The sequence below is a fragment of the Myxocyprinus asiaticus genome, chromosome 1, assembly GCF_019703515.2.
Source record: "Myxocyprinus asiaticus isolate MX2 ecotype Aquarium Trade chromosome 1, UBuf_Myxa_2, whole genome shotgun sequence".
Lineage (NCBI taxonomy): Eukaryota > Metazoa > Chordata > Actinopteri > Cypriniformes > Catostomidae > Myxocyprinus > Myxocyprinus asiaticus.
Window position 1 is genome coordinate 64,220,756 of NC_059344.1, and position 15,432 is coordinate 64,236,187.

At 38.7% G+C, this 15,432-nt stretch overlaps 1 protein-coding gene across 1 annotated transcript in view; it reads right to left on the reverse strand.

Annotated features, from left to right (window-relative positions):
• Positions 1-13,070, reverse strand: part of LOC127423106 (ankyrin-2-like) — a 101,739-nt gene extending 88,669 nt beyond the window's left edge. The window contains exon 1 of the mRNA XM_051667201.1: positions 12,356-13,070. Coding sequence (XP_051523161.1) covers positions 12,356-12,484 — 129 coding nt within the window. The 5' untranslated portion in view covers positions 12,485-13,070. The remainder of the gene's footprint in view (positions 1-12,355) is intronic.
• Between the last annotated feature and the right edge of the window lie 2,362 nt (positions 13,071-15,432).

Here is a 15,432-nt window from a genome sequence, read left to right on the forward strand (position 1 = left end):
TATACAGACTGTGATGACTCGTTTTTCACCTTATTTAGCAGCGTAAATCTCGCATAAAAGCATGTTTTTAATTATTTAGTGTAAATTTATAACATTATACTCTGTATTATATTATCCTGGAATAAGTTTTAAAAAAAATTCGTTACCACAGACGCAACGGTGTTTCTAATACAGCTCTGAGGGAGTGACAATACATTTGCAATCTTTCTCTCTTGTGACTGTTGTAATCAACGTCTCTCTCTATTTATGTCCTCTTTTGCAAAGTCAAGAACATTTAAAAGGGTATTTTTCAGCCTAGTCTCATGAACATTTTGTGACAGTGGCAGCATTTTTGCATAATAAAATGACGTGCCTTTTAACACGCTTGGCTCTAGTTTCCAGTTAAATGTCCAGCAGGGGGCACCAAAAGTGAGTGAAATGGTGTTGTAATCAGACAAGGATTTTAAGGTGAATATTAGATGGAGGTTTTAATGAGTACAAAGTACATCCTTGACCTAAAACTTTAACCCAAACCTAATCAACAGACAACAGACATCCTTACCTTAAACTAACGGCTAAACCTAACCGATAGTGTACAAAAACATAATGAGAAATGAAAAGCACATTTGTATGTATGTATGTCTGATGGCCTAGCTTGGGGAAAGGCACACTGAAGATACAATACTGTAGCAGTCATCATGCAAATTCATTTATATAAATTTGTCGGAGGTTTCAGAAAACTGCTTTTAATGGAGCCAGAATCAAAACCAAGGAGATCTATTATACTTTGAGAGAGCTATCTGCTAGCATTCCCATTCATTTTAATGAGTCTGTAATACAAGTGGTCAAATGTATAGTTTTTCAAATGATGTGTTATAGTAAAAGTATTTCGTATCATAATATAGCGTGGGGTGAGTCATAGAGTGAAAAATACATTTTATAAATCATAATCAGCAATTGTACTCGTGATTTGTCTGACAATGAGTAAAACGCACAGTTGTTGCAGCGCCTTTAGTGTTCATTTCACTAGGAAATTGCAGCAAAATGTAAAAAACGGCACGTAAAAGTCAGCTTGCAAAAATTATATAGAGTAACGTTCATTCTATGAGACCAGGTTGGATTTTATCCCACTAAAATCATGTCTACATGCTCCTGTGGCTATGCTTTTGAAACACCGAGTAGTTTAACATTTATGGATTGGTCCCATTCACTTCCATTCTAAGTGCCTCAGTGTAACCCAGATTTTTTTTAAGAAAATGAGGGACAAGTCAAAATTCACTTTTGTGGTAATCAACATACCCGCCAAACTTGACCTGTTCCATAGATCAGTAGTTCTCAACCTTTTTGACTCCAAGGCCCACCTTGTCGGAGAAAATATTCTATGGCCCCCAATGTAGGCTATTAGATATTCATATTATAAGATATATCTATTATAAGATATTTCCTCAAATACTTCTACTGTAATGATGACAACAGGGGCGAGTCTAGGATTTCAAGAGTAGGGGGGGCTCAGACCCCAATAAAACCATAAGATGTGCACATTTAATGTAATACACTCTGTTGCATAGATAGTAAAAAAAAAAAAACTGTGTTTACAGAATTCAAGTAAGCAAGCTAAAATTCATTCAAAATTGTAAAACATGAATCAATAATTTCGCAACTTAAAAAACATGAAAATAATTACAAGTTTTAATTACGTCCTGATGTCACTGTAATGTCATTAGTCACTTTTATTCTTAATTCATCCAGGCCTTTTCTCTCCTTGTTAAACGAGATTACAAACTAAAAAAAAAAAAAAACGACGTATCATTCAGTAGGTCAACAGATGCTGATCCTCACATGTTCATGAATTGAATGGGGGAATGGGACGTATTCCTTCAGTGGGTCAAGCCAATGATACGCTCCTTCACAGCCCACACTCCAATGCTATTGGCTCATGCTATAGTCAGCCTTTAGTGGAAAAAGCCACCAAAGCAGTCACATGCTGCCGCTGTTTAAAAGATTTGCATGCTGATTGCTGAGTAACAGATATTTTTAGGGGGGCTGAGGTTAATTTTAGGGGACTAAAGCCCTCCTAAACAGGGTCTAGCAATGCCTACAGATGACAAAGCTTGTTTTTCAAAGTTTTTTAATGTAAGAAACTACTAGCGTAAATAGATTAAATCAATTAATCATGATACATTTTGTGATTCCAGAAATGTCTAGAACTGTGTTCTTCATAAAAATCAAGCTGTTAAAGGGAGTTATTACTTCATTTTTTTTTTTTTTTCATTTTCAGTAAGTTGAATTATAATAATAATATAAAAATTATAATAATCTACCTTATTTTAAATCATTTTAAGAGATCTTGAGACCCCCCTGGAAGTGTGCTTAGGCCCCCTAGTGGGTCCCGACCCCCTGGTTGAGAACCACTGCCCTAGATCGAGTCAATTTCCAGATCTAATTCCGCATTGAAACCAGTAAGAATTTACAGATGAGTCTGGATGAAGATCTTCAACTGCATTTTTTGTAATAAGATTGTGGGTGTGGCACTCAAATAAACATCCATCAACATTACCAAAAAAGTGCATCTTAAGAGCAGAGCGATAAACAATAAGACAACCAACAGATGGGTTTAAAGAATAGCCTTGTAGCAAAACGCATAAGAAACATGAAGAAACAGGAAGCTAAAAATCCAGACTAACCAACAAGCTTCTGGTTTGCTCAAAATAACGCTGAAACACCTTAATCCAGAAATTGCAAGACGTAAAGTTCCAACACTCAAACTATGGTAAGAGGCAGGTACCTATGCAAAGACATGGCGGTCTCCTAAAATATCTTACCAGGGGTTCCATGCTTTCACTTTGGCCTGAATCAACAGCTGGAAGGGCATCATCTTGTGCAGGATTGTCCACTCTATGTGATGTATGCATAGCTGCATTGCCCATGATGTATGTACAAAGGTATACGAAGATATTAGCATCCTGAAATGCTCAAATTAGTCCATTCCTTTGGGCCTCCATTCCTGGGCCCAACAGAGTACCACAATAGTGTCCTATCAGTTTACTGTTTACACACAAACCAGTCCCTTCCACAACCACTGGTTGAGCACAGGCTTTTTTTACGCCCACAAGCATTATGCATGTCAATGATGGTATGTTTGGGATGGGGAGGGTGGCATGGCCAAAACAGGGGGCAAGATGGGAGTTTAAAGAGGCCTCTTCGGAGTGCTCAGTGCTATGAAATAGCACTGTGTATCAATTGTGTTAATTAAGTCAATGCGAAACAGCGTTCACAGCTCATTTAACTTCCTGGCTTATTTCGGAGTGAACCAGGATATTCAATGAGAAAAAAAAAGTAAGGTGGAACTTGTTTTTCTAAATGAGGAATTGATTGGATCGTGAAAAGTGGGTGTTACAAAACAAAATGGAGATAGGTTGTTGAAAGGAAGGGGTAGAAGAGATATAATAGGTGTGGGTGAGAAACAGATCAATATTTCAATCATTTTTTTACTGTAAATCTCCACTTTAACTTTCACTTTCAGATATGAAAGTGAAACTAAACAGGCACCACATGTGTCTTTCAGATGCAAAAGTGAAAGTAAAAGTGGAGATTTAGAGTAAACAAAGAACTTAAATATTGATCTGTTTCTCACTCACACCTATCATATCGCTTCTGAAGACATGGATTTAAACACTGGAGTCTTATGGATTACTTCTATATTTCCTTTATGTGATTTTTGGAGCTACAAAGGTCTGATCACCATTCACTTGCATTGTATGAACCTACAGACCTTAAATATTCTTCTAAAAATCTTTGTTTGTGTTCTGCTGAAGAAAGAAAGTCATACACATCTGGGATGGCATGAAGGTGAGTAAATGATGAGAGAATTTTCATTTTGGGGTGAACTATCCCTTTAAAAACATGAGGAATAGGTGATGAAAAATTACAAAGACAAACAATTGTTTTTATTAGGAAAAATGTGCACAGATTAAATGTTCACATTTTAACCTTGAATATTTGTTAAGAAAGTAAATAGGGTCCATTCTGAATTTGTGTGGGCTTTAACAAGAGCTTCAGTTTGGAATTCTAAACATGAATGCAAAATGCTGACAAAAGTGTTCATTGATTGTATTGATGAATGTATTGATTTAATCTACATGATCAATGATACAGTTCAGTTGCCACTCCTCTCCTTGTCCTTTGAGTTCTCATTCCGTGTGTGTGTGTGTGTGTGTGTGTGTGTGTGTGTGTTTGTGACATGTTTACCAAGTTCTCCTTTCAGCTGGCCTATTGTGAGCTCAACACAGAACCTAACATTCCTTAAACAATACACAGACTGTTTTGCACAAAATATTTCTCATTCAGTTAAATATTTCAGCACTGGAATAACACAAAGCCCATTCAAAAGACTCCTTCACTGCAGCCAACCACAAATCAAAAAAATGTAATGTTACAATTTTAGTGTTAAAGAGCGACCCAGACTGCTAGCATAATCAAAATACATTGTACTGAACTGAGTCTGTACTTGGTGTTTTCGACACTGTGGAAAGGGAGGTATCACAGGGCTCCAGACTAACATTTGAGAGCGGTAGCACCGGTGCCACAAAGTTCTACAGATGGTCACACCAGCACCTGAGTTGATCGCACGGGGGTGGGGTTCCAAACAAGAAGCGACACGATGCTATACTGTGATATTCATACACTAAAATGATTATAAATGACAATAAAAGCAGATGTTACAACAGTAACCAGACCCGGTAGCCCTGCCCTAGCGCCGCCTACACTGTTGTATACCTCGCTCTTGATTGTTCAGCCAACAAAATACTGAAAATATTTTTTTTCTAAAATTTCCATGGGACAAATGACTCTGAAAATCTATGTTTGTGAATATTAGATGACATTAAGACAGCACAACCTATTAAACAGACTGTACAACTATCCCACATTGCCTTATTTTCATTTAGGTCAAATTAAATGTCTTTTACCCTGATTAAAGTTGACTCAATAGGGTAGATCAATCTGCCAAAGTATGTATATATATATATATATAGAGAGAGAGAGAGAGAGAGAGAGAGAGAGAGAAATAGATTATATATACACACACTGTATATAGTATATACATTAGCTATTTTATTTAGCTTGCTTCAGTCTGAGCTTTCCAAAATCACACTGCAGGTGTTGCCTACCAAATTATAACACTAAGAGAATTGCTATAATAAAAAAGACATACTAGGTATCAACATCTCGCAGATTTAATCCTTTCCTTCTTAATTTACCATCACATTAAGTGTATGTTCATTTGGCCACATGCGTAAAACATGAGCAGAACACATTTTTGTGCAAATCCTTCATAAAACTGTTCTTATATAAATTGTTGCACTAAATTGAATAATAAAAAATTAAACAGACCTACATCTTGGCTTGTGGGGAGAGGTGACATATTCGCTCTAAGCATCATGAAATATAGATGAAATGTCTTAAAACGGCCCATTCAAACAGCAAACGTACAGCTTTTCCCCTTATTACTGACAATAACCGTCCACTGACCGAACATCATGCTCTTTTCCTGCGAGAGGATTGTACTGTAATTTTGTGTTTGCTTCGGCCAAACTGAAGATCTTTCAGTCTGGACAGACAGCTAACCACTATAATCTGTTGTAAACCATATGGCCGGGGGGAGTGGGCGAAGGGTGCTAGAAAAATAGCTACAGCTACTCATCGCCACTTCATAGCATAAAAGTAAACTACTTGTATGGTTATTACAGTACATATAACCTAAAAGTTGCATAAAATTCAGAGTTCGTAATTATATGTTTGGTGAAGATGTCAACGCAGGGCTGGTCAACCCATTAGGCGACATAGGCAAGCGCCTAGGGCGGCATCGCTTCGGGGGCGCCGATCTACCGAGCCAATTGCAATATGTTCAATCTGTGTCGAACAAAATGCACCCTGTGTGTTCAGATGACGTGTTGTGGCGTCCCCCACGGAACAAACAGACCGTGCACAAAATGCCTTAAGGGACTCGCCTAGGGTGCCAAATAGGGTAGAGCCGGCACTGTGTCAACGTTTTGTACAAATAGGAAACCAGTAATCATGGTAATTCTGACATGGCATAAACACACTATAATTATCAGCACTCTTGGAACATCGCTTGTCCAGTCAGATTAGAGGACAGAAACTAACAGTATAATTGTATAATAAGAGACGTAATGGTTTTCTAAAATGTCATCACGTCCACATCACTGATACAAATGAATCTCCCTTAAACCTTACATTCATGGCCTTGATTCTTCAAAGTCATTTCATCTACGGTACAAAAGTGCATTGAGGGCAAAAATAAAAACGAAAAAAGAAAATTAAACAAATAAAGTGTCTGGGGTTATGTTGCCATAGCAACTCAGACATCTGCACTACAACACATTTTAAAACACATTTCCAAACCCATTACCCTTGATGTTGTCTTCAAAGTAGAAAGCTCTACCTGACATTCAAAGTAGAAAGCTCTACTCTGATGCACATTATTATTTCTGAAGTCTGGAAAGAGATTATAGACTCACTACAACTCATATTAAAACAACCAAACATTATTTAAATGTAATGTAGGTCAATCACAATTTGCTCAGTGTTATTTAAGCTATTCGAATATGAATGGCTGGTGTCATTTATTGAATACTTGTGCAATAAAGACAAAAACCAGGATTCAAGGTGTCATGTCCAGCCTATGTCTCTAGATGTGGAGGATTTGAGGTTGATTCTAGTTTAGCGACTTAACAAACCTGGGTTACTCTATTCTTTAAAACCCCTACAAAGCTCACACCATGCCTGAGTATCAAACAGAATCGTAATGGTTGTAAGAGAAGGCGTTTGATATATACTGTAAGTCACATCGACACTATAATCCGTTTTTGCTTGAAAATGCATTCATTTTGCTTGTCTACACCTCCAATCCACACTAGAATGGCATTTTCCTCCAAGAAAAGTGCAGCTCCATTATCGTATACTTTGAAAAAACGATTATGTTAGAAAACTGAAATTGCAGTTTTCAAACGATAATGGATTAGTGTGAATGGCCAATTTTTTTTAGCATGGACAAATGATGAAAAGGGTTTTGAAAAATTATGTTACAATTTACAAAAAGGTTGTATTCTTTAGCGTTGGCAAACACAATTAGTAAACATTAACTATGAACAACACCACGTAGTAATCTGGTTTAACGTTAATTTAAGCTAATATGAATACTTTTTTTTATAAAACGTTGTACATGTTAACATCTATTATGAGCTAACATGAACTAAAAATAAACAATTGTATTTTCATAAATTAACATTAACCAAGATTGCTGTTAAAAATCAAATCCAGGGTGTGCTGAGTGACTCCAGCCAGGTCTCCTAAGCAACCAAATTGGCCCGGTTGCTAGGGAGGGTAGAGTCACATGGGGTAACCTCATCTTGGTCACTATAATGTGGTTCGTTCTCGGTGGGGTGCGTGGTGAGTTGAGCGTGGATGCCGCGGTGATGGAGTGAAGCCTCCACACGCGCTATGTCTCCGTGGCAACGCGCTCAACAAGCCACGTGATAAGAAGCGCAGATTGATGGTTTCAGACACAGAGGCAGCTGGGATTCATCCTCCGCCACCCGGACTGAGGCGAATCATTACGCGACCACAAGGACTTAAAAAGCACATTGGAAATTGGCAGAAAAAGGGGAAAAATCCAAAAATAAAACAAAATAAAATAGTGTAACCACATTGGTAAACAAAATTAATTAAATTAGTTAACATGAACCAACAATAAAAAATACTTTTACTGCATTTATTCATCTAATTTTAACATACTATTACATTTTCAAAACTAAAATCTTTCATATGTTAACATGCATTATGAGCCAATTTGTATAAACTCACATTGACAAAGATTAATAAATATTATTTATTAATATATATTTTTCATTTTAAGTTCATGATACCTAATGCATTTACTAAAGTTATCAAGTAGAACCTTATTTTAAAATGTTGCCAAAAGAAATCATATACTGTAAATATCTGAATTCATATATACAGGGCTGGGCGATAGGATGATGTAATCAGATATCGCAATATTTTTTAAATAAAAATATCATGAACATATTTCTTGCATATGACCCAGTCCTAATATGCACATCACTTATGATATTATAAAATCACTATGAACCATTTCCATGTTCTTGAAACATCTCTTTCAACTCAAGTTACAGTTAATAGTTTATACTCCTCCTGCCATTGCATCACTTAAACGTAATTTTGCCAACCGAAATGCGCAGGCACTGTTGCATGACGTCATCAGAATGCTGGCAGTTGAATTTGTGTATGACAAATATTCTGTAATGACCAGGTTTACCACTATTCAGTCTTAGATTCTTATTTAAATGTATACACTTTTCATAAATAGAATAACTCTTTAAACTATTCCGATTTCCTATGCACCTGAAGTTAAGCAATATTGCATAAGTGATTACGCAAAGTACAATTATGCATAAAAGAAACACCATTCAATTATTTTTACGACTTGCCTTTGTGACATGTTCATTATGCAGTTTGTTCAGGACTGATTACTAATCCCATAAGCATTTCAATAAGACAGATGACCTCAGTAGACCATTGCTGGCGAAACATTTCATGGACTACTGCTGACCCGAACACAAACAGGATCTTTGGACATAAAGCTTTCTCTCATCACATATAAAATTCATGTTGCCAACTTGACGTTCTGCTAGTAACCATAAAGGTTTTACTGTTAAAACTGGCATGTTTTTAAGCATTAAAACCTCCTTGGAAACAGAGAAGAAATACAGGCCAGTAATTACGCCAACTGCTAGCTATTACCAGTCTTACAAATACATCTACCTAAATGGAAAAAGACTAAAATCTCCAAAACCGTCAGTCAAGGTTACGATCAAATAACATATTTCAAATCAGGAATAAAATCTTACAACAATGGCCCACTAATAACACTATGTAACACAATTTTTGTTCGTGGGTAGTAAGTGTTATTTCCTAATTGCTTATGCCTCAAAAGTACAGAAAATGGCTATTATTCCCCACAAACTTTGCATTTGTGACCAGGACAGTGATATTTTGAAATGTACCTATTTCCAGTGAGAAAACGGGCGAATTTGTGTCTTTTCGTTCACATAAAGTCAGAAAAAAACAACATATGAATCCAAAATCCTTCTTTATCTGTGGTCCGACGAAGACACCGGCTTTGACCTTTGGCTCAGACAGCTTAGGGAAGAAGTCTTGAAGGTACTTGAAGGCTGCCGACTCCTTATCTAGAGCTCTGACAAATTGTTTCATAAGGCCCAATTTGATGTGCAGTGGTGGCATCAGCACCTTCCGGGGGTCCACCAGTGGCTCCCACTTGACGTTGTTCCTCCCCACAGAGAACTTGGTCCGCTGTGGCCAGTCCCACCTGTGGTAGTGCACCTTGGTGTCCCTGCTGTCCCAAAGGCAAAGATAGCAGGGAAACTTGGTAAAACCGCCTTGGAGACCCATCAGGAATGCCACCATTTTGAAGTCTCCTATGACCTCCCAGCTGTACTCATCATACTTCAAGGTGTCCAAGCAAGGTCTTGATGCTGTTGTGATCCTCTTTGAGGTGCACCGAGTGAGCCAGGGGAAGAGATGGGTACTTGTTACCATTATGGACTGGTACGGCTTTGAATATTACCTTAGTATAAATATGGATTATCCATGTTAATTTGTGTTGGTTTTTCTGACTTCATGAGAACAGAAAGACACAAATTCGCCCGTTTTCTCATTGGAAATAGGTACATTTCCAAATATCACTGTCCTGGTCACAAAAGCAAAGTTTGTGGGGAATAATGGCCATTTTTTATACTTTTGAGGCATAAGCAATTAGGAAATAACCCTTACTACCCAGGAAAAAAATAAAAAATAAAAAACTGTTACACCGTATAATTAGTCTGAATTAATAGGTAATAAAACTCAGACTGTTCAAGCTTGCCAGTGTTAGTGGTGCTCACAGTTGTGTGCTCCTTTTACATTTTCCCTTTTTGAAGTCATGCAGTCTGAGTCTTGTCTCATACTTTGCAGTGAACAGTGGTATGTGGGTGTATATCTGTGAAGGTGCTTTCTATTAGTCCAACTTGTGTTTGTAACACTTTTGCAGCTGGAGCTGCGTGTCTGTTCGACAGTGTCTAGTTTATTTGCTTGTGTGGTTCTGGCACTGTAAGTATGGAGTTAATACGGGGTGATGGGATTATAGTGTGTGTGTGTAAATGATTGTATGTCCTTCGCTGCAGGCGTAACTTGAAGGCGTGTCTGCCTGCCTGTCCAGTACAGAATGGTGTGTGTGTTGCAAGCAGATGGACGTGGACTTGGGCTGCGCTGTTGTTTTGTGTGTTGGGTTTTATTTAATTTTTTTGGTTGAGTTTCTTTCTTGCCCTTGTCGATTTGTTTCTTTGTATTTTTGTTATCCTCTGCTGGTCCCAGTGAGTTTCTTTTTCTGGAGTCACTTTAGTGTCATATTTTAATTATTGCTTTTTCATGTCAAACTGTAATATTTATTGTGTTTAGGAAGGACCTTTGTTTCACTGTTTGAGGTGATAGTTTATCACTGTTATACTGGTTTGCTGACTTGTGTAGTGTGCGCACGAGAGTGTGTGGTAACTGGTGTGTTGGGCCTATCTGGGTGCGGTTTGCTTCCCTGAAGGTCGGCCCAAGCCCTCTTTTAGCTGTTTATAAACTAATAAAGTATTGAGTCGGTTTTGTAGTATGTAAAAGCTAAATGTTTGTGTGACAAGGTGGAGGGTGGGGCCGGGCCGTGAGTATGCATGCCCGGCCCCCAATCGGGCTAATCAGCCAAGGAGAGGGATAAAGCCAGCTGGTTGTGGCAGTTCGAGAGAGACAGCCACATGCAGCTGCTGTGTGTGCGTTTGTGTCTTTTTGTTTAAGTTTACATTAAATATTACTTTGACTGTTCAGCTGGTTCCCACCTCCTCCTTTCCCATTCTAACCGTTACAGTTTGTATGCGACGTGTCCCCAGTTTAGGTTTCTTTTACCTTGACGAAGGTTTGTGTTTCTGGGCACAGCACATTCTCCTTCTTCCTGGGTATAAAGAGCCAGTGTCCCTACTAAGGGTCTGGTTTCAAGTAAGGTTTAATTCCCTGGGTGAAAGTCCCAAGGTGGCGTAGTCAATCTCTCTCTTCTAAATTAAAACCTCAATTAGTCATTGTACTCCGCCCTCCACTCTGATACACAAATTTGGCAAATGGCAAAGATTGACCATTTTCAGAATGCATGAAAAATTTAAATTAGACACACAGCTTGCTTCTGAGTTTCAAGTCTATTACCCTGCAACTCTGACTAAGCGACTATGACATGTCCTTTCTCTTTGCAATAGCCAAAATCCATATATGTCCATCACAGAACAATGCAGCACTGGTTGAATGACAAGAACGATGTATGCAGATGTAAATGTCCAAAAATATATGGACCTGTGCAGCATTAATACGTGGAGAACAATCATTACCATATACTGTGTGTGAGAATACTGGAAATAAATATAAGTGCTGATTCAGAAAGGTGGTGCAAAACAACAGAAATACAGAAAGAGAAAATAAATGAAATATTAGGATATGAGATTAACCCTTTGATGCATGAACCTTTCAATCACAAAAACATCAATGCATTTATATATGTATATATATATATATATATATATATATATATATATATATATATATATATATATATATATATATATATATACACACACATTTCTAATCTTTATTTTTCCTTTTTCAAAATGTAATATTTTAAAGACTTAACAGTCCATTGAAATAGATAATGGTAAATATTCCCAAGGTACTTGGTACATCACCAATTTTGTCAGCCATGTTGACTTCATGTTGTCATAAATAAAAAACAGAATGACATATAAACTGATCAGTTATATAGAATTATGTGCAAGGGTCAAAGGTAATCACTCATGGTAGTTTGGATGCAATAACACACCCTAAATGGTTAAAAATGGCTTTTAAACACCATGCACCAGAGGGTTAAAGTGAATACAAACTACAGGCTTTGACTACTATATGCACAGATGTGGGATAGCTTTATGTCTGCCTGCATCGTATTCAATTTATTAAAAATGATACACATCACAACACTGAAATATCTGAGAGCATCAATGTAGACAGGTGCAACAAAAACACAATGATGAAGCTAATGAAGTGTCCTCCTTTATCAGGCAGGTGCTTCTTGAGCCAGACGTGAATGTTGATGGATGGATGATGGATAAGTGGAGACGAGGGTGGAGGAGTTTTTAGGGGTACCGGTGTCCCTGGAGCTCCAGTGGAAGCAAGGTGAGATGGAGAAATCCAGCTCCTTTATTACCTTACGCCTGCGCTCAGCTCTTTCTCGCGAGCGCCTCCTTTTCTCGCGGGCTTTCTCCAACATCTTCAGGTCGGGAGCTTGCTCCATCTCCACCCGGGCTTTTTTGATGCTCGCTGCAGCGTGCGCCATATTCCCTCAATAGTAGCAAACAAGCAGGAATTGAGGATGGAATGATGCTGGCAATGAAGGAACAAGTCTAAGGTGACTTTCAAGCCCAAGGCTGGACAAGCGACGCCCGCTGTCACAGCTCTGAAACAACGCAGGGAGATAAAGAGAGAGAAAACAGGAGGCGAGAGACAAGCAGTGATGCTCAACTCCTCCCACGACAGGTCTAATTAGACTCGCTGCAGCACAGCCGCATCCTTGTCCTCTCTGTTCTCTGGAAAACAGCATTTAAGGTACGGGTGTGCGAGCGAGAGAGCTAGAAAAGGGGTGGGGAGTTGGGGGGTGTATAAGCGTAAATAATATGAACAGAATGCAGCAAGTGGGACAGACCCATCCCCCCCATTTGTTGACAATCCAGCGTTAGCCGCTTAGCTAGTCACAATCAGTCATTAGAAAACACGGCTTCCCCGACCAGTCCTGTTATTTCCATGGTCTCTAGGCAGGTTGGAGGGGGACTGAAGGGTGTGGTTTGCATACCGTACCGCTCACTGTTGCTTAAGAGGAGAAAATGGGTGCAGCCATGCGAGGAAAACCAAGAGGGGGGAGATGAAAGATTGAAGACACCTCTCTCCTATCCCGCGGAATTCCCACATCCCCCTCCCAACCTGCAGAGGAGGACATGGTGCAGTCTGCCTCCGTGCGTGTGTGTGATGCTGGCTGTATCTCATTTCACGCAAGCAAGCATACATGGCATGCTCCTTTGCTTGGCACGTTAACTGTGCTTCTTTTCACCATATACATGGACAAAACAGAGACAGATGAAGAACACAAAATGGGAAGAATGTTCTAGAATGTCCCACAATATAATTAATTTTGATTGTTTACAAGTGACTTTGTCCCAATTTTGAAAGGAAGATACATTGAATATACAGATACTGTATATACTGTATATATATATATATATATATATATATATATATATATACATACACACACACACACACACACACACACACACACACACACACACACACACAGGTGGCCAAAAGTTTGGAATAATGTACAGATTTTGCTCTTATGGAAAGAAATTGGTACTTTTATTCACCAAAGTGGCATTCAACTGATCACAATGTACAGTCAGGACATTAATAACGTGAAAAATTACTATTACAATTTGAAAAAAAAATTGTACTTCAAAGAGTTCTCATCAAAAAATCCTCCACGTGCAGCAATGACAGCTTTGCAGATCCTTGGCATTCTAGCTGTCAGTTTATCCAGATACTCAGGTGACATTTCACCCCACACTTCCTGTAGCACTTGCCATAGATGTGGCTGTCTTGTTGGGCACTTCTCACACACCTTACAGTCTAGCTGATCCCACAAAAGCTCAATGGGGTTAAGATCCATAACACTCTTTTCCAATTATCTGTTGTCCAATGTCTGTGTTTCTTTGCCCACTCTAACCTTTTCTTTTTGTTTTTCTGTTTCAAAAGTGGCTTTTTCTTTGCAATTCTTCCCATAAGGCCTGCACCCCTGAGTCTTCTCTTTACTGTTGTACATGAAACTGGTGTTGAGCGGGTAGAATTCAATGAAGCTGTCAGCTGAGGACATGTGAGGTGTCTATTTCTCAAACTAGAGACTCTTGTTCAGTTGTACATCTGAATCAGAATGAGCTTTATTGCCAAGAATGCTTACGCATACAAGGAATTTGTCTTGGTGACAGAAGCTTCCAGTGCACAAACAATACAGCAACAAGACAGAGGTAATAATAAAAAAGTAAATAAAATAGAATAAAAATAAAAAGTGAATAGAAAATAAAGTATTTATAGAATACACAATAGGACAATATATATATATATATATATTTATATATATATACAAATCTGTTATATACAGAAGCAAGTGATTGAAATGGCAGAAGAGGTGTGGTATGTTGGATAAATATAAATAGATTAAACTGTGTATTGCACATAATTATTGCTCAATGGGGCAGTTTTAACTGTTCATGAGATGGATAGCCTGAGGGAAAAAACTGTTCCTGTGCCTGACGGTTCTGGTGCTCAGAGCTCTGAAGCGTCGGCCAGAAGGCAACAGTTCAAAAAGGTAGTGGGCAGGGTGAGTGGGGTCCAGAGTGATTTTTCTAGCCTTTTTCCTCACTCTGGAAGTGTATAGTTCTTGAAGGGAGGGCAGGGGGCAACCAATAATCCTCTCTGCTGTCCGAACTTTCCTTTGTAGTCTTTTGATATCCGATTTCATAGCTGAACCAAACCAGACAGTTATTGAAGTGCAGAGGACAGACTCAATGACTGCTGAGTAAAACTGTATCAGCAGCGCCTGTGGCAGGTTGAACTTCCTCAGCTGGCGAAGGAAGTACAACCTCTGCTGGGCCTTTTTCACAATGGAGTCAATGTGGGTCTCCCACTTCAGGTTCTGTGAGATGGTAGTGCCCAGGAACCTGAATGACTCCACTGCTGCCACAGTGCTGTTTAGAATGGTGAGGGGGGTCCGTGTTGGGGTGTTTCTCCTAAAGTCCACTATCATCTCCACTGTTTTGAGCGTGTTCAGCTCCAGGTTGTTTGACCACAGCAGTGAGCCAGTCGTTCAACCTCCCTTCTGTTTACAGATTCATCGTCATCTTGAATGAGGCCGATGACAGTGGTGTCATCTGCAAACTTCAGGAGCTTGACAGAGGGGTCAAGCTGGCTTGTCATCTGGCCTTCCACATCTCTTCTGTCCTTGTTAGAGCCAGTTGTCCTTTGTCTTTGAAGACTGTACTGTACACCTTTGTATGAAATCTTCAGTTTTTGGCAATTTCAAGCATTGTATAGCCTTCATTCCTCAAAACAATGATTGACTGATGAGTTTCTAGAGAAAGCTGTTTCTTTTTTACCATTTTTAACCTAATATTGACCTTAAGACATGCCAGTCTATTGCATACTGTGGCAACTCAAAAACAAACACAAAGACAATGT